The sequence below is a fragment of the Zonotrichia albicollis genome, chromosome 16, assembly GCF_047830755.1.
Source record: "Zonotrichia albicollis isolate bZonAlb1 chromosome 16, bZonAlb1.hap1, whole genome shotgun sequence".
Lineage (NCBI taxonomy): Eukaryota > Metazoa > Chordata > Aves > Passeriformes > Passerellidae > Zonotrichia > Zonotrichia albicollis.
The window spans coordinates 15,299,252-15,321,978 of NC_133834.1; the positions used below are offsets into that span (position 1 = coordinate 15,299,252).

Below are 22,727 nucleotides of genomic sequence, written 5' to 3' on the forward strand. Positions count from 1 at the left end.
TGGAATTCCATTCAGTGAGGAAAGGGCAGCCCAGCAGCTCTTCTGGGTTTGTGTATGAACCCAAAACCACTATTTATTGCCTTGTCTGGGAAAGCCATCTGATCTCAGTGTGACTGTGCCAAGTGCAGCTGCCCTTGGTACAGGTAATTGGTAAATCCCCCCTGAGTGTGTATATACCTTTCTGTCTAACATTCCTCTTTGTAGCTTCAATCCCCTCTTTGCTCCATACTAAGAAAGGTTTTGTGATGTGGCAGGATCTGAGTGGCTCTGAGTTTAGAATCATGGAATCACAGAATATCCTGAGTGGGAAGGGACCCTCAGGGATCATCATTCCCTGTCCCTGCACAGACCCCCCAACAATCCCACCCTGGTCATCCCTGGCAGTGCTGTCCAAGCTCTCCTGGAGCTCTGGCAGCCTCAGGGCTGTGTCCATTCCCTGGGGAGCCTGGGCAGTGCCAGCACATCTGGGGATGAACCTTTCCTGATATCCAACCTAAACCTGCCCTGGCACAGCTCCAGCTGTTCCTTTGGGTCCTGTCACAGTTTGGAGCTGCTACTCAGGAGAGAGCTGTAAACAGCTGGGAGATCTCCCCCCAGTCTTCCCTTCTGCAGGCTGAACAAACCTCTCCTGTGCTTGGCTACAGGAGCACCAATGGAAGTGAAAAGATTCCAAAATTGTTCCTCTTCAGTGAGTTGTCCTGGTGTCCCTGGGACATTAAAGGTGCTGCATAAGCAAAGCCAACAACTGTCATTGAAACATTAAACACTGTCCTTCCTTTAACTCTGTTTCTCTGTGTCCTGCCTGCAGGAAAGCCAACATCTTTGTGTCTCTGCTGATTGATGTGGCCCTGGGGATACTGCTGATGTCGTGGCTGTACAGGAAGAACCGCATTGGTCACCTTGCTGACACCCTCATCCCTGTGGCTGATGTAAGTCTGGCCAAATCTGATCCCCTTTCACCTGCTCTGGGTTGCTTGGTAAGGAAGCAATGCCTCTCACACAAGCTTTCTGAGAGACCTGTCTGAAGTCATGCAAATTAGGTCTCCTCAAGAACAGTGAAATCTTCAAATCAGGCCTGTTGGGGCTGCTCGAAAGAAACTCAGCTCTGCTTTGCATGTGCTGTGAATAGTAATTAGATGTTTATGGGAGGGCTCCTCAAACTTCTAAAGGAACAATTATGGCTTGGACAGAGCTCTGCAGCTGCATGTTGGGTGGTTATGGAGCCATAGTGCTTTTATTTTATTTTATTTTTTTCTGGAGTCGACAGAAAGTGTCCTCAGGTTGTTGCTATATGGGTTGTTCATGGTGAAAAAAAAGCTGTAACCTGGCTTGAGTCTGATAAACTGCTGGAAAGTCAAATATGATAAGCAGTGCAGCTATGCTTGTGGAAGGAGTTTCATGGGGAAGTCCAAAGGCTTTGCTGATCAGGGTACAAACACCTGAAATCCTGCCTAGAGCTCTGGGATATGGCCAGACTAGGAAAACCTGCTGTGTGTTGTGATTTGCTTAAACATAACTCCTCTTGCCCACTGAAATCCCCCAACATCAGCAGAAATTCACGGGTAGCTGGTGAGACCCACACTGTCCTGCTCTTCTGGTAGTTCACTTTAGATGCAGAGCTCCAGCATATCTGTTTAGGAACATATAATGTACTTCAGAGGCTGGAGACCAGACCACTAATCTGAGGTCAGCTCTCTTTTAAGAGCTTCTGTGTCTTGGGATTACATGTGCAGCCAATTTTGAGCCCTGCCATGCAGCTGCACAGCCTAATCCTTTCTCTGCCCACTTTTCTTTCATTTCTACATGACTCTTTCCATTGGTTTCATTCTAGCAGCTGGAGAATGTCTTCTCTCTGCTCTTTCTCCAGCTTCTTGGTTGAGAAGAATTTGATTTTGATGAGAAAATTCCAGCAATTGTTTATTTTTCCTACTTATGCTGCATTTCCTGGGAAGACCTCACATTTCCTTTGACGACAGTCTTTGTGGTCCATGTTGAACTCCTTAATTATTGCAAGGTCTCTGATCATTCTTGTACTTGCTGGACTTGCAGAAAGCATGTATGGATTGTCCAGCATAGCTGTGGATCAGGACTATTGGTTTTCTTATCTTTCATAGTCAAACCTTTAAGGACAGCATGTGTGCTGTAGGCACTACTCAGCAGTGCTGGTGGGTAGGGAGAAGCACATTTGTTGCAGGACACTTGGTCTTGTGTTTGAGCTGTACACTGCAAATATTCTTCTAAGCCTTAATCCTACATCTTTTCCCTTACAGATATTTCAGCTGGAGAAGTTTAAGTTCTCTAGAGCTTTCCCTTTGGGATTACTGGAAGTGCCCAGCTCTCAGAAATCTGATTTCTTAACTTGTCTGCAGGGAAGTGGCTTTGGCTGCATTCCTGGTTGCACAGGTGGCTCTGGGAGGGATTCCATCTGCCCAGTGTCTTTGGCAGATGGACACTCTCTGTGCCCAAGGTGTGTCCAACCCCAGCACCTGTCCTGGACAGGCTTTCTTGTGAGGGTTGCTTGTTTGTTCCTCTTTCAGTAATTTAGCTCATCTGTCACTCAACTTTTGCCTCATAGTGACAGCTGTCATCAGCAAGTCTCCTCCTCCGTGTGTGCACTCTGGTACCTGGCTATCACCAGGAGCTGTTTGCTTTCATTCCTGGAAGTGCTGACTCCTGCATGGCTGGGGGGGCTGATAGCCACTCAGTGCCTTTCTTCCCTGTTTTTCCTGGCTTATCAGTTCAGGCCATTCACAACTCTTCTTTTTTCCAGCCTTAGTTTCTTCTTTCAGGCATATAAGATTGTGGACATAAAATCATTTGGAGTCTTTTTACTCCCTTTGCTGGGCATTGATTTATATGCATTATATGCAGGCCTTAAAAAATGCAGATCTGAGTGATCCCAAAATATACCAATGACTTCAGCATGTGGTGTGCAAGCCAGCACCACTTCTTTTCCAGTATGACAGCAAAATCTCCCCTCAGCCATTCAGCAGTGGGTTTCCTCTCTGCTGCTGAGTGTCCATCTGGTCTGCATTATTCCCATCACTGGGCTTTCTCAAGTGCTTGTGTGCTGCCAAGTTCAGTAACTCAGCATTCCCTGTGTGCAGAGAGCCCCTGCTCCTTCCCTAACACTCTTCTGCTGTGAGCTGTGCCCAGATATGCTGATAGCATTGACCCTACACCTCTGTGTCTGTTGGTAAATACAACATTGGGTATCTCATTTGCCCAGAGGGTGCTGGCACTGCCCAGGCTCCCCAGGGAATGGGCACAGCCCCGGGGCTGCCAGAGCTCCAGGAGAGCTTGGACAACACTCTCAGGGATGCCCAGGGTGGGATTGTTGGGGTGTCTGTGCAGGGCCAGGGGCTGGGCTGGATGATCCCTGAGGGTCCCTTCCCACTCAGGATATTCTGTGTTGCTACTGTAATGAGATTGTTATGTATAATAAGGCTATATACATAACTATATATATATATATATATATATATATATATATATATATATAACTATAACTATAACTATAACTATATGTATATAACTATACATAACTCTAAGATTGTCTATATAAGTCTATATACATAACCTCACTTTAACCTTATTGATTTTAATATTGACAGACTACCCTTATATAACACATAACCTTACTGGTTTGATTGATTGATTTTAACATTGACAAAATCCCAGCTGTGTGGGCTCTGGGTACAGTGCTTGGGTTTTTTCCAGCCAACATTTCTGTGGAAGGAAGGCAGTGCAGGTGGGTGATTTTGACTCTCAGCACTGCCAGGGTCACAAGCTCAGCCTGCTGCCAGGAGCTCAAGCTGTGTTCCCTGGCCCTCCCTTGTTATCCTCTGATAAAATGGATCTCAGATCAGCACTTGGGTGGCAATTGTTGATGCTGCACAAGACATCTCTGAGTGCAGCTCCCACTTTTCCAGCGTGGTGAGCTGTACTGTGCTGGCTGTAATAACAAGCTGCTTTTGTCACTCAGTGAGGCAGATGTGATTCAGAGACACCCAGGGAGTAACTGGCAAGGAGCTGTTAGGAAAGACTGATTTTTGAAGCAGCCTTTCAAATCCAAAAATGGAAAACTTGAATAATCTTCTCTCTGTAGGTGCCCTCACAACTCCTACCTTCCTCCTTCTCTTGATCCCACCAGGCTTCCCAATGGTTGTCCTTGCTTTTGCCTTCCACAAGACAGCCTTCTTTCAGAAATACCTGACTCAAAGATTTGCACTGGTTTTAAACAGAACTGCTCATAAACCATCTCCTTTTTTTCCCCCTTTATCTCTTTTATCCTTGCTGATGTCTCTTTTTCCTAAGTTGCAATCTGTTTGAAACAGTTACATATTTATCATAGATTGTGCCTGCAAAAGCTTTTCTGGGGCTTGGAGATAATTGGATGTATTCTCCTAGTCAGTCTTGTTCCACTGATCCATAAACAAAGCCAGCAGAGAGATGCTTCCTGAAAAATATTTTTAGATGTTAATTTATAAAGTAGTGTATCTTAGAGCCCCAACCACCTGCCACAGACACAGGGCAGGTGTGTCTGACAGGGACAGCTTTGCCTCTGCATGCTCTGACTTGCACCAGATGGAACCTTTAAAGCTGGAAAAGACCTTTAGGATCACCAAGTCCAACCATCAGCCCAGCACCCCTGTGTTCACCCTAACCCCTGGCCACAAGGGCCCCCAGGGATGGGGACTCCACCACTGCCCCAGGCAGCTCTGCCAGTGCCTGACCACCCTTTCAGTGAAGAAAATTTCTCAATATCCAATGTAAACCTCTGCTAGTGCAACTTGAGGCCATTTCCCCTTGTCCTGTCCCTGTTCCCTGGGAGCAGAGCCTGACCCCCTGGCTGTCCCCTCCTGTCAGGAGCTGTGCAGAGCCACAAGGGCCCCCCTGAGCCTCCTTTGCTCCAGGCTGAGCCCCTTCCCAGCTCCCTCAGCCCCTCCTGGTGCTCCAGCCCCTTCCCCAGCTCTGTTTCCTGGAGCATCACAGTGCCCTGTGTGTCCTTCTCCAGCCATGTCACATCAGCATTTACCTCTGCACATGGAAACTAGGAAGAAGAGCATGACAGGAAAGAGAATATTTCCACAGTGAGCTCATCTAACCCTGGTTAGCACCAGTCTGTCTCCAGTTTGGTCATGTCCCAGTACCCTGTTATGAAACACTTCCAAACCACTGTATCTGATTTATTAATATGCCCACATTCAGTATTCATGACTGCAGGAGGAGAATCGGACTCACCGTCACCTTTCCTCATTCTGCTTGCTATTGATCAGTCCTAAAATATCTGTCTGGAAAACAACCTGCAAGGTTATGCTGCAGGACTCCTGTTTTGCCCAGCTCAATACCAGCAATGTAGGGCACCTTCCCAGGGCTACGTGCCCCTGCCAGGCTTTAGCAGCACCTCTGGGACTGGCAGCCTCCAGAAATACTCCCTGCTAAAACTCAGCCTTGCCCAAGGACTGCTTTCAAGCATTTAAATATTTCATTAAAATCCCCAAATGCTTTTTCTAAGTTACCAATCCAACACTTTAAATATTAAAACCAGTCTATTTATAAAGCAGCAAACGCTTCTCAGCCACAGAGGTGAGCTCCATGGGATCCAATCAGTCCTGGCTTGCAGTGAGACAGATGGAAAAGGAAGGGAATAGAAAGACAAGCCTTTTGGAGAAGTTGGAAATGGAGCCATTAATTTTGCCGCTGCATTAAAAGTAAATGTTTACAAACTCATTTTGCCAGCATCTGTTGGTTAATAAAGAAAATGGAACCACTCCTTGGAAATATTTTTTTCCATAGGGAAGTGATACACGTGAATGATAAGGAAAGTAGGCTACAGTGCATGAGCTTTGGGGAGTGTGGCTTGGTGGTTCTGCACGTGGGTAGTTCTCAGTGCCCTTCACTTGTGTGGGCTGTAAGTGGGATTTTTGGAGAAAGGGGGCTTTTCCTCACAATCTCTGTCCATGTGGGACAGTGTAAGAGGTCACTTCTCCCAGATGTTTTCCCCACCTGCTTGCTGAAGGTTATCAGCTCCCTCAGCTCACAGCTTGGTAACTGGTGCTCAGCAATGGCTTCAGCTCAGGGAAACAGGGCAGGTGTGAAGTTCTGAGGAGAAAAATCACCCAGCTGCAAGGGGAGTGTGGAGTAGTGGAGTGGAGAGATAAAACCAATAAATAACACCAGCCTGGGCTGAAATCACCAGAAAAAGTGAATAACAGCCCTCAGTGAAGAGTCTGGAACGCACATTTGAGGTAGGGAAGAACAAGCCCAGAGCTGGGGTTTGTTTTTTTCTGCAGCAGTGAAGTGACAGCACATGGGCCTGGAGCAGGTCCAGGGAAGGGAACAGAGCTGGGAAGGGTCAGGAGCACCAGGAGGGGCTGAGGGAGCTGGGAAGGGGCTCAGCCTGGAGAAAAGGAGGCTCAGGGGGGACCTTGTGGCTCTGCACAGCTCCTGACAGGAGGGGACAGCCAGGGAACAAGGGACAGGACAAGAGGAAACAGCTTCAGGTTGCATCAGGGGAGGTTTAAGTTGGATATTGGGAAAATTCCTTTATGAAGAGGGTGGTCAGGCACTGTCACAGGCTGCCCAGGACAGTGGTGGAGTCCCTGGAAGTGTTCAAATGCCATGTGGCTGTGGCACTTGGGGATGTCAGTTAGGGCTGCACCTGGCAGTTTAAGGTTCATAGGACTTGATGTTAGAGGGCTTTTCCAACCACAATGATTTTCTGATTCAGTGATGTGGGGAGCACCTCCATTCATGTTTTTCCTCAGTGATTCCAAGGCTGCTTTGTTGCTAGGATGCCATGAGTACCCATGAAGGCTGCAGAGTGTGATAGGCAAGATCAGGGATATTGTCTAGGACACCACAAAGTATCAAGAGAGCGTGTGCATGAAATACATTTATGTAATTGTGTTTTCTACCCTGCTCTAAACAGACACAGATTGTTTATAAAAATTAACTCTCTTTTGCCTATTAGTGCACTGCCATCTTCCCCCCTATAAAAATCCTAACAGCCTTCCCCAAACTCAGCTCTGATTCTCACCTGACTGTCCCCAGAAGTGGATTTGTGCACCAGCATTTGCCATCCATGTCCAGAACCCTCATTACCCCAAGAAATCCCACTGTGCAAGCCTTCCAGAGGTGGCCAGAGGTGACATAGTTCCATGGTCCCAGCACAGAGACCACTGAAGCAATTCAGGTTCCTCTCAGCTGCTGTGTTTGATTCAGTAAGGAGTTAATAAAAGTGCATTTCTGATTTAGGTAGCTGTCTGTAAAGCAGCTGTTTGGATTTTTTCACGTTGGTTTGAATGTGGCGGAATACTTGAGGGGGCAGCAGTTAGAGTGCACTGGCCCTGTTCAGTGTGAGTCTGTTCTCTCCATGGCCTGGCTTCCTTGTGCTTGCAGCACGTGGCTGAAGAGCTGCAGGACCTGCTCCAGTGGCTGATGGGAGCCCCAGCTGGACTGAAAATGAACCGAGCCTTGGATCAAGTCTTGGGCCGCTTCTTCCTTTATCACATCCATCTGTGGATCAGTAAGTGAAATTGTTTAACTTCCCAGCCTCCCTTTTCATCTCTTCCCTCTGAGTGTTTAATGTTTGCCTAGAGGTGAGTAATGAATCAAAATGCACTTCTGCAAGTACAGACTTGTCTGGGAGTCTTCCTGCTGTGGGAACTGAAGCCAAAGTTGGATTCCCACACAAGGAATTCATGCATATTAAATAAAGTGCTGGTATTGATGCTCTGCAAGAAGTGTGGCTGCTGCTGGGGCTCAGTTCCTTGGTGTCACTGGTGGTGAGTGTCCAAGGGAAGGCACTGCTGTGAGGGTTTTATGCTCTTTGCCATGTGAGAGGCAGCTCTTGGGATAGGGATGAGAAATGTGCAAGCCTGCAAATGCCAGCCCTGTGCTATCTCAAACTTCAGCTTAGTGCAATTTTATTATTTCTTATATAGTTTCTTCCTTGAAATGAAACACTCTTGTTAGCCTTGATGGAGGAGTACAGGCATGATGGACATGAACTCCACAGTTATTTTACTGATTTGCTTTGCTCACCAGTCAAGTATGGTCTTGTTTCTGTGACTTTGCCTCACTTTGGTGATGAAAGAGACTGTTTGTCCATACTGCTTTATTTTACAAAAGCCATATGAGGTGGCTTTTGTGGGAAGAGCAGAAAAACAGGGATGGTTGCAGTAAAGGTTGATGTGTGCAGTTAAAAATGTACTGAAGAACCTGGACACAAATGTAGGAAATCAAATGTTACATCCCAGATTGGGTAGGGATTGAAACAACCTGGTCTGGTGCAAGGTGTCCATGCCCATGGCATGGGGTGGCACTAAATTATCTTTAAGGTGCCTTGCAACCCAAACCATGCCATGCTAATTCCATAAAATCCCATGTGGAGAATGGTGACTGCTGTGTTCAAGCTGTGCACACTCCTCCCCATCCTCCCAGTGGGCAGAAACTTGGGCAGGAGAGTTTTTGTTGGCCCTCCTAAAGAGAAGATGGCATCTAAAGGAGTTTTCCAGCTGCCCTTCCATGTTGTCATGGCTCTGATTTCTGGAGCAGCGTTCTAGGGCGAGGGGAATCAGCCTTTTGAGGGGCCAGGAGGGAGATGACCCAGTCAAACACTGACCCTGTGCCATGTCCACCAGGCTACATCCACCTGCTGTCCCCGTTCATTGAGATGATCCTGTGGTACGTGGGGCTGTCGGCCTGCCTGGGGCTGACCGTGGCTCTCTGCATCCTGTCCGACATCATCGCGCTCCTCACCTTCCACATCTACTGCTTCTATGTCTACGGGGCCAGGTGAGTCCCCTCCCTCCCTGGGCTGTGTTTGGGAACCCCTCAGGCTGTGTGGAGCATTCAGTCCTGGTGTAGTTCTCCTGAATTCACTTTTTAACTCACAGTAATTTCTTGAAGTCTTTTTTAAGCCTGTAGAAGTGATGGGCACAGCAGTGCAAGCAAGCCATGTTTCATTTCTCCTCCATTTAGATATTTATCTGTTGTGGTAGTGACCTAGAAAATGAAACTGCATGGCAGGCAGAGGACAAGAAAGCAGCTCACCCCATCCCTTTGAGCCAGCTCATAGTGCTCTCCTCCATTTCACCTTGCTAGAGATTTGGAGGGGAACTGGAGAAGAGGAGGAGCAGAGGGGAACCCCTGCAGTTTAGGAGGAGCCCCAAAATCCCTGTCTGCCCTGCTTCAGAGGTCCTTGCCTGCACTGTGGGGCACAGGTGGCAGGTTTGGGGTTCCAGGGGGTCTGTGACACTATCCTGGTGTCATTGTCTGGAGGGTCCCATGGCCCGAGAGCTGGGCAGAGGCTCTGAATGAGCAGGGGGAGTGCAAGGGGCTTTGGGGCACATCTAGAGCTTCCTGTGCAAGAGGTGCCCATCACTGTGCTCTGTTCCTGCTCTCCTCTTACTTGTGCTGCACCAAGGAGTCCCACAGGCCACAGGATGTGCTTGCCAGGGAGATGGGATGGATAGAAGAGATAAAGGACCTTTTGCCTTATATAGTACAGAATGGCCATTGTCCCTCCTCAGACTTTACATAGGAAACAAGGACAAGAAATAGTAAATCTTTAGATATGGGTAGTTTAGGGAATGGTTGGAAATATTGAGACCTGATTTATTAGCCAGGTCTGTTGTGAGCACAGGTCTTACACCCAGAATCAGTAATGTCAGGAGTGGGAGGTCTCTTCCCAACACCTCTAATCACTGGAATTTCTGTGTGGGTCTTGGAGGAATGGCCTTGCTCATCCTGGTTGTGCAGAGTGGTAGTAGGAAGTAGGAAAAGCATTTTGTCAGCTGATTTCTCTTCCCTGGAGCTGCAAGGAGCCAGCCTGTCTTGTGTTTGTCAGAAGTACAGAGTGTACAGCTGTGTGCTGTCCCCATGGACAGCCAGGAAGAGTCAGCAGTCACCCACAGCCAGCACAGCCCCTTGAACTCCTGCAGCTGGCAGGAGGAAGGATTTGCTGGTTCAGGTGCTGGTGAAGCCTGAGATCCCCTTGTGCAGCAAACACAGAGTGAAACGAGGGCAGGCATGTGTGTGCAGGCAGAGGGCAGGTGGGGCAGGTGCCACTGCAGCAGCACCCCTGGGTGTCATGTCAGGGGTGCAGGGAGAGCCTGGCCTTAGAGCCATGGGCAGGTGTGTGCCAGAGCCTGGAGGAGCTGTGCTGGGCTCCCTCCTGCCTAGGGATTAGTGCACCAAGCTGTGCCTGCCCGTCTGGAGGCACCATGCCAATTCCTTGAAGCACTTGGTGTTCCTCAAACCAGATTCTTCTCTTGGATGAGACTCCTTACCTCTGCTTTCTCATTGCTGCTGTGAAATCTGAGCAGCCTTCACACCTTAGCTAGCCTGGTTTGCCAGTCTGGCTTTTGTGGCTCAGGCTTTCTCAGACTCCCTTCTGCCCCACACATTGACCATGTACCCTTTCTTTACCTCCCTGTGTGCTGGCACTGCTGCCCAGGGCACTTTGTGCCTCCTCTCCATCCCAAGGGCTCTTTCTTCCTTGCTGTTACTCCATAAAGAGGTGTCTGTTTCCCACCCCTTGTCACCCCAAGTGTCCCTCACAGTTGTCATTTTCTGTGAGGGAAGTAGCTCCAAGTCTCATAGCACAAGTTCTGAAATCCCAAGGAAGGGATGCACTGGGGGCCACCAAGCATTTCACTGGTCTCTTCCCACCCTTAAGGATTTTTAGAGCTGTGGACTACTGGGAAAGCTTCAGGGGCTCCACTCCTCTCCCTGGTGTCTCTGCTGCAGAGGCACAATTGCATTGCATTGACTCAGGTGTGGGGGCATCACCTTGGCCAGCCCTGTCTGGAAGGGTCTGAAGGCAGGGGAAGGGACAGATCTGAACTGGGGAGACACAGGTGACCTTGGGGAAATAGGATTGCTGGTTCTTCTCAGAGAATCATGGAATGGTTTGGGTGGGAAGGGGCCTTAAAGCTCATCTTCTGCCATGGCAGGGACACCTTCCACTACCCCAGCTGCTCCAAGTCCCATCCATCCTGGTCTTGGCCACTTCTGGGGGTCCAGGGGCAGCCACAGCTTCTGTGGGCACCCTGTGCCAGGGCCTCAGCACCCTTTTGCTGCAGGGAAGGAGTTGCCATGAGGCTGGTGCTTGCTGCAGCTCCATGGCCTGGCCATTGCCCTGCAGTGGCCCAGAGCTGGCTGCAGCAGCCCCGTGCCAGGGAGCAGCCCAGACAGGCTTGACTGAGCCATGAGGGTTTATCTGCAGCATTCCCAGAGTATTCCTTTTGCCCCCCTGGCTCTGCAGGTGGGTGAGTGGGCGTGGGGCTGTGCTGGTGACAGCTGGGTGCTGCTGGAGCTGGGAGCTGCCAGCTGTGCTGCAGAGTGTTCTCTTTGCTCAGGCTCTACTGCCTCAAGATCTACGGCCTGTCCTCTCTGTGGCGCCTGTTCCGGGGCAAGAAGTGGAACGTGCTGCGGCAGCGGGTGGATTCCTGCTCCTACGACCTGGACCAGGTAGTGCCACAGCCCTGGGGACAGCCCAGGGCACTGCCCTCGGTGATGCCCTCCCTCCTGCTCTGACTGACACTGGGACACAGACACAGGAGCCTTTGTGGTGCCCAGAACAAGGACATGCCCCAACGCTCTGAGCCCACGGTTCTTCTGCAGCCTTACAGCACTCCTTGACTGCCTGCAGCACCCCTTCATTGCCATGGACTCCTTCCTGCCCTCCAACACCCCTTCCTTACCTGCAGCAGTTCTTCCCTTCCCTATACCACATCCATTTCCTGCACCCCTCCCCTTCCCTGCCGTGCCTCTTCCCTGCCCTGCACCCCTTCCCTACCCTGCACTCTATCCCTGCTCTCCAGCATCCCATCCCATCCCATCCCATCCCATCCCATCCCATCCCATCCCATCCCATCCATCCCAACCCATCCATCCCATCCCATCCCATCCCATCCCATCCCATCCCATCCCACCCCATCCCATCCATCCCATCCCATCCCATCCCATCCCATCCCACCCCATCCCATCCATCCCATCCCATCCCATCCCATCCCATCCCATCCCATCCCATCCCATCCCATCCCATCCCACCCCATCCCATCCATCCCATCCCATCCCATCCCATCCCATCCCATCCCATCCCATCCCATCCCATCCCATCCCATCCCATCCCATCCATCCCATCCCATCCCATCCCATCCCATCCCATCCCATCCCATCCATCCCATCCCATCCCATCCCATCCCACCCCATCCCATCCATCCCATCCCATCCATCCCAACCCAACCCATCCCATCCCATCCATCCCATCCATCCCATCCATCCCATCCCATCCTATCCCATCCCATCCCACCTCACCCCACCCCACCCCATCCCGTCCATCCCATCCCATCCCACCCATCCCATCCATCCCATCCCATCCATCCCATCCCACCCCATCCCATCCCATCCCATCCCACCCATCCCATCCCATCCCATCCCATCCCATCCATCCCATCCCACCCCATCCCTTCCCATCCCACCCACCCCACCCCATCCCATCCCACCCATCCCATCCATCCCATCCATCTCATCCCATCCCACCCATCCCATCCCATCCCATCCATCCCATCCCATCCATCCCATCCCATCCCATCCCATCCCATCCCATCCCATCCCATCCATCCCACCCATCCCATCCCATCCCATCCCATCCCATCCCATCCCATTCCATCCCATCCCATCCCATCCCATCCCATCCCATCCCATCCCATCCCATCCCACCCCATCCATCCCATCCCATCCATCCCATCCCATCCCATCCCATCCCATCCCATCCCATCCCCGCCCTGCAGGCTGAGCTGTGCTGGGTGCTGCAGATGCGGAGCTCTGAGCCTGCAGTGGCAGTGGGGGAGGGCTGGAGGCAGTGGGAAATGCGGTGCCCAGCAGTGTTGCCACAGTAACAGCCGTGGCAGCGTTTCTATTAAAAGGCCCCGTTTCATTCACGTTGTGCTGGAGCCTGGCCCACACACTCTCGCTCAGGCAGAGGCAGTTCTTTGTGAAGTGCTGTAAGCTCTTTTTAATTTCTGAAATGCCATGCAAAAGTCCAACAGAGCCTGAACTGCTGCAGGCCAGCAGCTGCAAACATAACTGAAATACTACAATAATATTTGGAAACTTGCAGGGTCAGCGCCTCTCTCTATTACAACAGATAACCTTGAGCTTCTTGCACCACAGCTGAGAGCTGGTTTTCTGTTTCTTTGGTGATTAAAAGCCTCTGTGCCAGGTTTGCATCATCTCCTCCCTGTGTACTTTGAGGAGAATTGGTTTGGCACTTGAGGCTTCATCCTGCTGCTCTGGAGACCAGAGGGAATTGTGTCGCTGGCCGGGTAGGAAGAGACATTCAAAGCAGACCTTAAAAGACTCTTGGAGGTTTAAACTGCAGTGGAGTGATAGGAGAAGGGAGAAACAACTGCTGTGAGGAGAATGGATTGGGTTGTGATTTATTCCTGGTTACATCCCTAAAGCTGTGATGCTGATCCACCTCTGTGCTGTGGCTGCTGGGTTGTTTTCTTTCATGACATCCTGCAGCCGTGGTCCCTTTTTGCAGAGGTTGCAGTGCCCTGTGCTCCTGTGGCCTCTCTGATCTGGAAGTGGTGACTGGAAATAGAAGAGTCAGGTTCCTGTTTGGTATAAATCTGAATTCTCCCACTTGGAATTATTTAGACCTACGCCAACCTACGCTGGCCCAGAATAAAAATAACTTTTTCTGTGGGCAGTGGAGCTAATGACACCTCCTTCCTTAGGGATTTTTCTCCTGCATCCTCTAAATATTGCTCCCTGACTCCAGCTTCTCTCCCACCTTCCCACTGAGCAAGAAGCAGAATTCCTGTGGCTGGAAGCTCAGCCAGTTGCTGCTGGGAATGTTTATCACAAATAATTCTGTCAGGTTTGCACCAGGTGCCTGCACTGCTAAAACAAGGAGGAACAAAAGTACTTCTCAGTTCTTTCCAGAATTCCCATTCAAATTACCACTTCTTTGTTATTTTCCATATTTCTCTGGTAAAATCTGGTCAGTGGCTCTAAAACCTTTGGGGATAGAGAGTGGAAAAATTGCAAGATCACTTAAGTCTAGTTTCCTAAGGAAGCTGGCCTGAAATGGGAAATCTTGAATGTTGTCTGTAAAGGAAAAGTGCTGTCAAGATCCAGCTTTTATCTTTCCAAATGTACTCCCATAATAAGGAGTGTTGAAGAAGGTCCAGTGAGAGGAGAAATACTGAAAATATCTAAGGTAACAGCATTATTCACATAGGCAAGATAAAAACACATTGAGAAGTCCTGCAAACTTCTATTGCCTCAGAGTCTCCTGTATTTTATTTGTAATGTATTTTATTTTACCATTGCTCTGCTCATGATTGTGTTTCCTTTTTCCCTAGTTATTTATTGGCACTTTGCTGTTCACAATCCTGCTGTTCCTTCTGCCTACGACTGCACTGTATTACTTGGTGTTTACCCTGGTAAGATTTAACCCTTTAAATAAGTCAAACACTCTCTTCTGAGGTAGTAAAAAATGGTTTCCTAGACATTTATGGTCATCCATAAAGAAAATAAAAATGTGGATGTCTTAGGAAGGATTCTCTCACATCAGCTCATGTTTTTATTTTTCCAAAGGACATTCCCAGCAAATCCTGTCCACAAGACAAACTGTTCTCTTTACTTTCTCTCAGAAGTTGATGTTTCTGTCCACATCTGTGGTGATGGCCTCTCTAGTCTGATCCAGAACTTTTTTTCCAGGGAATTAACTTGCTGTATTAAATGTTTTCAGCCAAGTTTTCCTCAGAGGTTTGAACTTCTTTATTTTTTTCCTTCTCCCAACATGACCAGTCCTCTCCACAGTCTGCCCAGAGCCAAATTTTCCACAGACAGTGGCCATCACATGCTTTCAGCATCTTTTTTGAGCCCTCTCTTTTCAGATGAGCTTGGCAGCAGAAAATAAGCATTGTGACAAAAGGAGGTGCTTTATGCAGGGGCAGAAAACACAGAGCAGGAAGTTCATTTCTGCCTTGCTTAAGCTCTACGTGGGGTTTCTCCAGGCTGAAATGAGCGGTTGCAGCTCACTGTTGGAGAGAGGAAAATTTACATTCACTGGTACACAGTGATGGAATTGACTCAAAGTGGGAGAATTTGGGCTTCCTTTCCAACTGTGGCTGTTGAAAGTGGAATAGTTCTCATGTCCTTGCTGGTCACAGCTTCTCCAGCTGTAGGAGCATCATTCCAGTTACCCCTTAAACCCAGACTGGTGGGGGCCCTCACACAGGGTCTGGGTGCTCAGCACTTCCAGCCATCACACCCACTTTGGGAGGCCTCAGCTTAGCACACAGCAGTGTTAGATCCAGGCTCAGCTCAGGAATTTACCAGTGTTTAATCTCCTGTTTCCTGAGATGTTCTGTCAAACTGGTTTTTGCAGCTCCGCTTGCTGGTGGTGATTGTGCAGGGCCTCATACACTTGCTGGTGGACCTGATTGACTCCCTGCCTCTTTATTCCCTCATCCTTCGCCTCTGCAGATCCTACAGGCTCGCAGGTGAGTCCCTCAGCCCTGCCCCTGCAGCACTTCAAGCATTTTGCATTATGTGCTTGATTTTGGTGCACTGCCTCACTCCTGAATTGAGGATGCAGTGGGGGTAGGGAAGAACCCAAGGCTTGAGTTGTGCAGGTGTCCCTGCTGTGAACCAGTTCCTGCAAGGAGCAGGATGAGGATGTCAATGGAAAGAAATCTGAACCTGAAGCAGAATCAGGAGCACCTTTAGAAAGTCCTTGGCCACTAAAAATTGCATCCAAACAAGCACCGTATAAACAGGGACATATTTTATTGCAGTTCCAGACTACCAGGTCAGGTAAAACTTCTGTGAGTCAAACATGGCATGGAGCTGTGCCAGGGCAGGTTTAGGTTGGATCTCAGGAAAGGCTCTTCCCCCAGAGGGTGCTGGCACTGCCCAGGCTCCCCAGGGAATGGGCACAGCCCCGGGGCTGCCAGAGCTCCAGGAGAGCTTGGGCACTGCCCTCAGGCTCAGGGTGGGATTGTTGGGGTGTCTGTGCCGGGCCAGGGGCTGGGCTGGATGATCCTTGTCCTTTCCAAATCAGGATATTCCATAGTTCTGTAAAACAAGCTCATAACTTTGGGTGTTTGGCCTCTGAAACAAGCCAGATCACAAAAATACTTGGAATATCAGCTGTTCCAAAGGGTTGGATCTGCAGTGGTTGCAAATCAATGGAGCTCTTTCAGTTCTATGCTGACTTTGACTGGCTGAAGCCCTGGTGTTTGGATGAATTTCAAAGCTCTGGGCAGAGTTCAGATAATCATTCCCTTTTTGAGACTAATCTGTCACCATTTTGAAACCAGTCATTGTTTTTTCACTTTGGATAACCATAAACCAGGGCTGGCACCAGAGTAAGGACTCATTTTGGAATGCCTTTGACTGTCCACAGCTATGGTTGATCTAGTTACAGTCAAGCACATCTAAATTATTATCTCCCATCCTTTTAAAGAGCATGCAGCAGGAATTTAGCATAGAAGAAAGAGCTTGATCATCAGTAAACCAAGGCCAGTCATCAAAGGCAGAGGAAGCTCGAGGCAACCTCAGCAGCTTTGTCTGCTGGAGCACTGCCAGGCTCAGCTTTGGGAAGGTAGAGCTGAGCTCTGTTACCAACTCTGGTGCTTTTCCATGGGAGCCTTCAGCAGGTTCCTGTGAATTTCCTGGCAGAAACCTCTTAAACCCTTCAGGGCTGTCTTTGGGGAACAGGAGATGCTGCTGAAGAAACCTGACCCAGTAATGGGCAGGATGTAGGGCAGGAGGAAATCCTGGTGCCACTGAGAGGTTTCACACCATGAATTCCTTTAGGTTATGTAAGGCCACAGGTTACTGCTCCTCATTCCTGTCCAGCCAGGTCTGTGGTGCAGGAAACAAGCCCCCACCTGAGCAGGGATTGACTTCTCAGCTGTGTTCCTGAACTGGCACTGCTGCCTGTGAGAGGAAGAGGCATCTCTGAGCAGTTCTGCAGCCTGTGTCCCTGCCCCAGCACAAAGCTGTGGCATGGCAACAGGAACAGATGGAGCAGTTGAATCCAACTCAAGGCACTTGAGAGAGTACACATCACATGGTGTGCTCACTGCTGAGGTGCTGCCTCCCTTGTCAGACTCAGAACCTGGAGAAGACATCCTCTGGCAGGTGTTAGGGCAGCTGATTTTACAGGCACCATCAACATGGTCCTACCAACATGAATGGATGATTTTTTGCTGGTGGAAAGGGGGTTGAGTTCATTGTGGCTTGTGGCTTCCAAGTTCTTTGATTCAGTGACAATTGACAAAATACTTCACTGATGAAGGCCAGGCCAGGGGTAGGTGAATGATCCATCCACACACAGAAACTAAATGCATTATTTTCTTTCTGTGCATCCAAAATGAAATATGTATGACTTCCAAAAGCCTTTCTTATCTAGATCACATCTGATGTCCTCTGTGCACCCAGTGCCAGCTCAAGTGGTGCCAGCTTGGTTGGGATGGGGATTCACAGCATGAAGAAAGGAACAGCAGGGGTTTCAGGGCTCTCAGAGTGCCCACACACAGGTTACCAGCATTGTTTGATTGTGAGCAGGCCAGCTCGTTTTTCCTGTACTTCCCTTTCCCAACATTCACACTGGAATTGTTGGGACAGGTTTTGTCACAGTCCTGTAGGACCTGCCACAATTGCTGGATTACAAACCCTCACTTGAGTGTGGTGCCATGTGAAACAAAGCAAATAGATTCATGTCCTGAGCTCTCCTGTGCCATTGCTGGTGCCTTTGTACAGGAAAAGCAGAGCCCTGAGCTCTGGAGCTGGCTGGAAGTCAGGGAATAGTTCAGGTTCTGTGCTGGAGTGATCTGCAGGAGCCTGAGCCTTCCCCTCTTCCTGTGAGGAGGGAACTGCTCAGAGTCCTGAGCTCTGCAGTCACCTGCAGGTCATTCTAAAATGAATTTATTGCCTTTTTGTGCTCGTGTTTTCTTAGAAGTTTAAGACTCTTAAGCAATTAAATTATCTAACTAAGAAAGTGTTGGCTTGTATCTTGAGAAGGAAGCTGTGTGGCCAGGACCTAGAGAAGCAGCATTTGCTGGGGTAATGGATTACTGTTCTGGGGTCAGACTCCAGAGTGCCCAAGCACATATCTGAACCTTCAGTGCCTGCTCGTTTCTGTCTCTCTCTGACAAACTTTGCCAGAAAAGTAGTTCCTGGAATGGCTTAGACACTTCCTCACAGCCAAAGCTCTGTGAATCACACTGAGCTCTTTGGTCATCCAGCACATTTGCTTGTAGAAGCCCAGGGTACTCAAACATCTATTTCAAGCCACTGGGGAAGCCCCTCTATCAATATAATCCAGCAAAATGCAGATAAATCCCTCCTGTCCTGGACAGAAAAAGTTTTATGATTTGGGGAGAGAGTTTAAACCAGAGCTGTGTGCTAGAGAAAAGCATTCTATCCCAGGAGTGAACTGTATTATTTTAATTAATTCAAAGCTTTAGGAAAAAGAGAAAACATTTTGGTTTTTCAGTGTTCAAGAGTCATAGAGATACTGCAGCAATGGCACTTACAATGGTGAGCAGTTATTCTGTTTGTGCTCCTGTCAGTGTTTGATCTGTGCCTTAGTCTTGGCTCATCTTCTTACCTGCAGGAAAGAACAACAGGGCATGCTTGGCTGGAACAGGTTTGCAGAGATGGATTGGTGATTTTATTTCTGTGAAGTTATTTGACATCTCTGTAAAAAAAATGCCTCTCTGGTCCAAGCTGTTACCTTTGAAACATTGTATTAAATCTGTGTGTGCACTGTGTCACCCTTGGAATCCAAAATCTTTCCTATTTATCTTTACAGTATCGGCAATGAGGCAAATCCAAGAGAAAATAGGAAAGTGGCAGGTTGGATGGGGTTAGCCTCTTAAAAACATGTGGATGCTGGGATTAATGGGCAGGGATTGCTTTGAAATGTTTCAGTGCCTCCAGGTCAGCCACTTCCCTCCCTCAGCCTGAACCAGGGACAGATTTGCACTGTCCACATGAGCACAAATTAAAGCCAGGCTCTCTGCCTGCTGCTAACATGGAGTTCCCATTCTGAGGAAGTTTGGGGAAAGTGGAAGGTTTTTCCAGTCCCTCTGTCATCCTCAGGTCTGGCTGGCTCATTTCTAGGCTTTGTGCTTGCCCTAGGACTGAGTTTTCAAGCTGGAGGTGGGAGGGGTTACTTTTAATGGAGCTGTGACATTAAGCTTAAAGAATTGTAGAGACATCCATGCTTCCTGTTGAAAATGGGGAATGTTCCCAAATCCAGAAAGGTTGAAGACAGTTTCTAGGAATCAGTGGTCACCCAACAGCACTGGGCAGCAAATCCATGCTCTGTGCTCCAGGCATTGAACCATGGAATATCCTGACTGGGAAAGGACCACAGGGGTGATTGAGTCCAACTCCTGGCCCTGCACAGGACACCCCAACAATCCCCCCATGGGTTTGCTTTCCTTGTTTTGTGTCTTTGCAGCTGGAGTGAAGTTCAGAGTCCTTGAGCAGCAGGATGGAAAACCTCTGCGTCTCCTGATGCAGGTAAGGGCCCTGTGCCTTCCCCCAGGGTGACCCCAGCCCCTCTGTGCTGCTGCCCCTGAAAGGCTCCACTTCAACATTATCAGCTCTAAAATGCTGAAACAAGGGGAATAATCTCATGTTGCTGTGGCTGCTTTCTGTGCTTGTGTCCTGTTTGGAGGAAATGCAGTGCCCTGGATGGTGTGAAGTGAAATGCAGAAGGGGAGAAGGAGAAGCACAGAGCTGTGTTACTTCTGGGACTCATGCCATTATCACCTCCTGGCTCTGTGCAGCTTCATGTCATAATTGCTGAACACTGGGAGAAGCAAAAAAAGGCAGAATGAAGCAGCAGGAAAAGCTCTTCCCCTCCAGTGGTGCTGGAAAGCTTTGGCTGCTCCATGAGGCAGCACAGCCTGGGCAAGATGAGAGAGGAAAGGGCCTCCTGCTTTTCTCCAGGGTTGTTCTGGTGAGGGGTATGGGCACAGCTCACCTGTGCTTTTGTAACCCCCCATTCCATGCTCTGGCATCAAAGATACTAAAGGAAATTATCTTCTGAAAAGAAATTGTGGCAGCAGGGAAGTTCTCCTTACACTTTCAGGAGTGAAATTTCCATCTCCTGACCCAGCAGGAACACAGCCATGTCCCAGGGAGGCTTTTCTTGCTCTCTGCATCCTGAGGAGGAGAGGCTGCCAGTAGTGTATAACATTTATAAAAGCACTTGGACACTGGGGGAGTGTGTGGGAAGGATTTAACTGCAGCTTCTCAGTCCTTTTGCTTTTTCCATCACTGTCCCACCCAATTTCAGCAAAGGTCAGGCTAGCAGGGAACCAGCAAACCAGCTAGTAGCAATTCCAGAGGGAATCCCTTCTACAGATGTCTTCTAGGGTAAAATCAGCATTCTCTGAGCAAGCTGTCTTCCCAGCTCCTGCCTTTCAGTGGTGTAAGAACCAAAATGTGCCATCCTCCATGGCCAGGAGACTCCAGAGAAAGGAAACCAGACCCAGAGATGAGGCATAGGAGGGCTGAGCAGAGGCTTTGGCATCAGTGTGTGTGAGATGAGGTGGATGGAGTCTCCAGAGAGAAAAGACCACGACTTAAAGTGCAAAGGCAATGAGTCATATGACTGTGATGAATTTTCTTTGGACCACTGCAGGAAGATCCATTTTTTATCTGGAATATAGCACAAGTCATCACCTCAAGAGGTGGAAGTGCTGCTGTAGATGTCTGTCCCAGCCTTCTGTTCCAATAGTAATGAGCAGATAGTCAGAAAAGGCAATTTTTTTTCTCTCTTTGTGCTGGTGGAAATAAAAAATGGGCTTGTGTCAGAAATTCTGCTGAATATCCCACTTTGTGATAGGCCTTTGGAGAGGGTAGTCTAGAAAACCTATTTTTAAGTGAAATTTTTATTTATTGTACACAGTCATGTGCCTTTCTTGAGAATCTGCAGTGGCTTTGCCCCCTCTCTGTGTGGAAGCCCCCTTGGAGCAGTGCCTGGTAAAGTCAGGCTGGATGCATGGACCTAACCCAAAATAATTGCAGCTGTAGGTGATAGTCTGAGCTGTCCTGTGGGGCACTGGGGATGGATTAGAAATCAATAATGCTGGCTTTGAGCATTCCCAACCAGCTCCTGGCTCAGCCAAGGGATTATTTTTGATTTTTAAGATAGTGCCTCTGGAATACAAAGTCCAGACCCTGGAGGGGGGCAGAGGATGGGGGATGATATTTCCATTTCAAATGCTACTTAATATTCTTCAGGAACTCTTACATGGGTCAGTATTTTCATTAGTGTTTAAAGCCATTTCTTTTGGTGCACAGGAAGAAATATTTCTGGCAGTGTGGTTCAACAGAACTGATAGCCCAGGGAGAAAACTGGCTTTAAGCTGAAGGAGGGCAGGTCTGGAATAGATATTGGGTAAAAATTGTTCCCTGTGAGGGTGGGCAGGCCCTGGCACAGGGTGCCCACCCTGGATCCCTGGCAGTGCCCAAGGCCAGGCTGGGCAGGGCTGGGAGCAGCCTGGGACAGTGGGAGGTGTCCCTGCCATGGCAGGGGTGGCACTGGATGGGCTTTAAGGTTCCCTCCAACCCAAACAGCTGAGATTCTGAGATTGTAGATCACAATGAGTTTGATCCATTCATGTACCTTGTGCTGAAAGTCTCATCTTCTCCAGCAATTGCTTTGGAAAGGGTTAAACAGCAGAGGAACGGAGAAGGGAACAGCTCCTTTAGGATGGATATCCTAGCAGGGTTTATTATAGCTTTGACCTACAGAACATTCATAAGGGGAACAAATATTGCCTCTTCACTAATAATGAGTTTTGCCTGTTTGCTTGCATTGGTACCAGGAGAGGCAGGGATGTGAATTGCTCTGGGTATAAGGAGCCCTGGCTATTACAGTGGCCAGTGCTGCCCCTGGGTATCACCTCTGCACCCAGAGATGCTTCTCAAAAAGAAATGTTGTGTCAGCCCACACAGCTCATAGCCAGAGCAGCACACTCTGTGTCTCTCCCTTGTGGAGCAGCAGTTCCTGTCCTCCTCCCCCAGCATGTTTGCACTTCAGACACTCTGCTTTGCCTGCAGCTGAGGAAATGGGCAGAAATTGTTCCTTGGGTTTTACTTGTTACTTGGGCAGAAATTGTTCCTTGGGTTTTACAGCTGTTGGTGCTGGGGACAGGTTTCTTTGGCCTTTTTTCCCCCTGCTGTTTATTCTATTTTATAATTTTCCCTGCAAGCAGCTGCCCTGACCTTTTGTCTAAACTTCCTAGAGATGCTTCTGTGTACAGGCATTTCCCCTTCTGCTTGAGCAATCCTGTACTTTGAAAAACTAATTTGACAAAGATCTCCAGGGTTAGTTCTAAGGAACTCTTAGCTCAACCCTGGTTTCCAAGGGCTCCATCTCTGTAGGCACTGGGGCTTCATCCCTCACCACTCGGTGAGCTCCAAGCAGTTGAAGCAAGCTGGTGGCACAGGCAAACTCCCAGAAACCCAGATGCTTTTTAGTGGACAAAAAAAATACTCAGCTTTGACCAAGTAGTGACTCTGTGCATGGGTTTGCTGTCTCTCTTTCCTTTGTGGCTGGATTCTGTGCTGTGAATTACAGTCTCCTTTCCCAGAGCTGCTTGGTTGGTTCCAGCAGAGCTGAACCCTTCTGCTAGAGAGGGATGTCCTTCCATTTCTCTCCACTG

At 48.9% G+C, this 22,727-nt stretch overlaps 1 protein-coding gene across 11 annotated transcripts in view; it reads left to right on the top strand.

Annotated features, from left to right (window-relative positions):
• Nucleotides 1–22,727, top strand: part of PIGQ (phosphatidylinositol glycan anchor biosynthesis class Q) — a 38,288-nt gene that overhangs the window by 10,413 nt on the left and 5,148 nt on the right. For all 11 annotated transcript variants that reach the window (XM_074553104.1, XM_074553103.1, XM_074553098.1 and 8 more), the window contains exons 4-10: nt 809–929; nt 7,405–7,531; nt 8,649–8,802; nt 11,370–11,481; nt 14,388–14,468; nt 15,419–15,533; nt 19,508–19,569. In XM_074553104.1, coding sequence (XP_074409205.1) covers nt 809–929; nt 7,405–7,531; nt 8,649–8,802; nt 11,370–11,481; nt 14,388–14,468; nt 15,419–15,533; nt 19,508–19,569 — 772 coding nt within the window. The remainder of the gene's footprint in view (nt 1–808; nt 930–7,404; nt 7,532–8,648; nt 8,803–11,369; nt 11,482–14,387; nt 14,469–15,418; nt 15,534–19,507; nt 19,570–22,727) is intronic.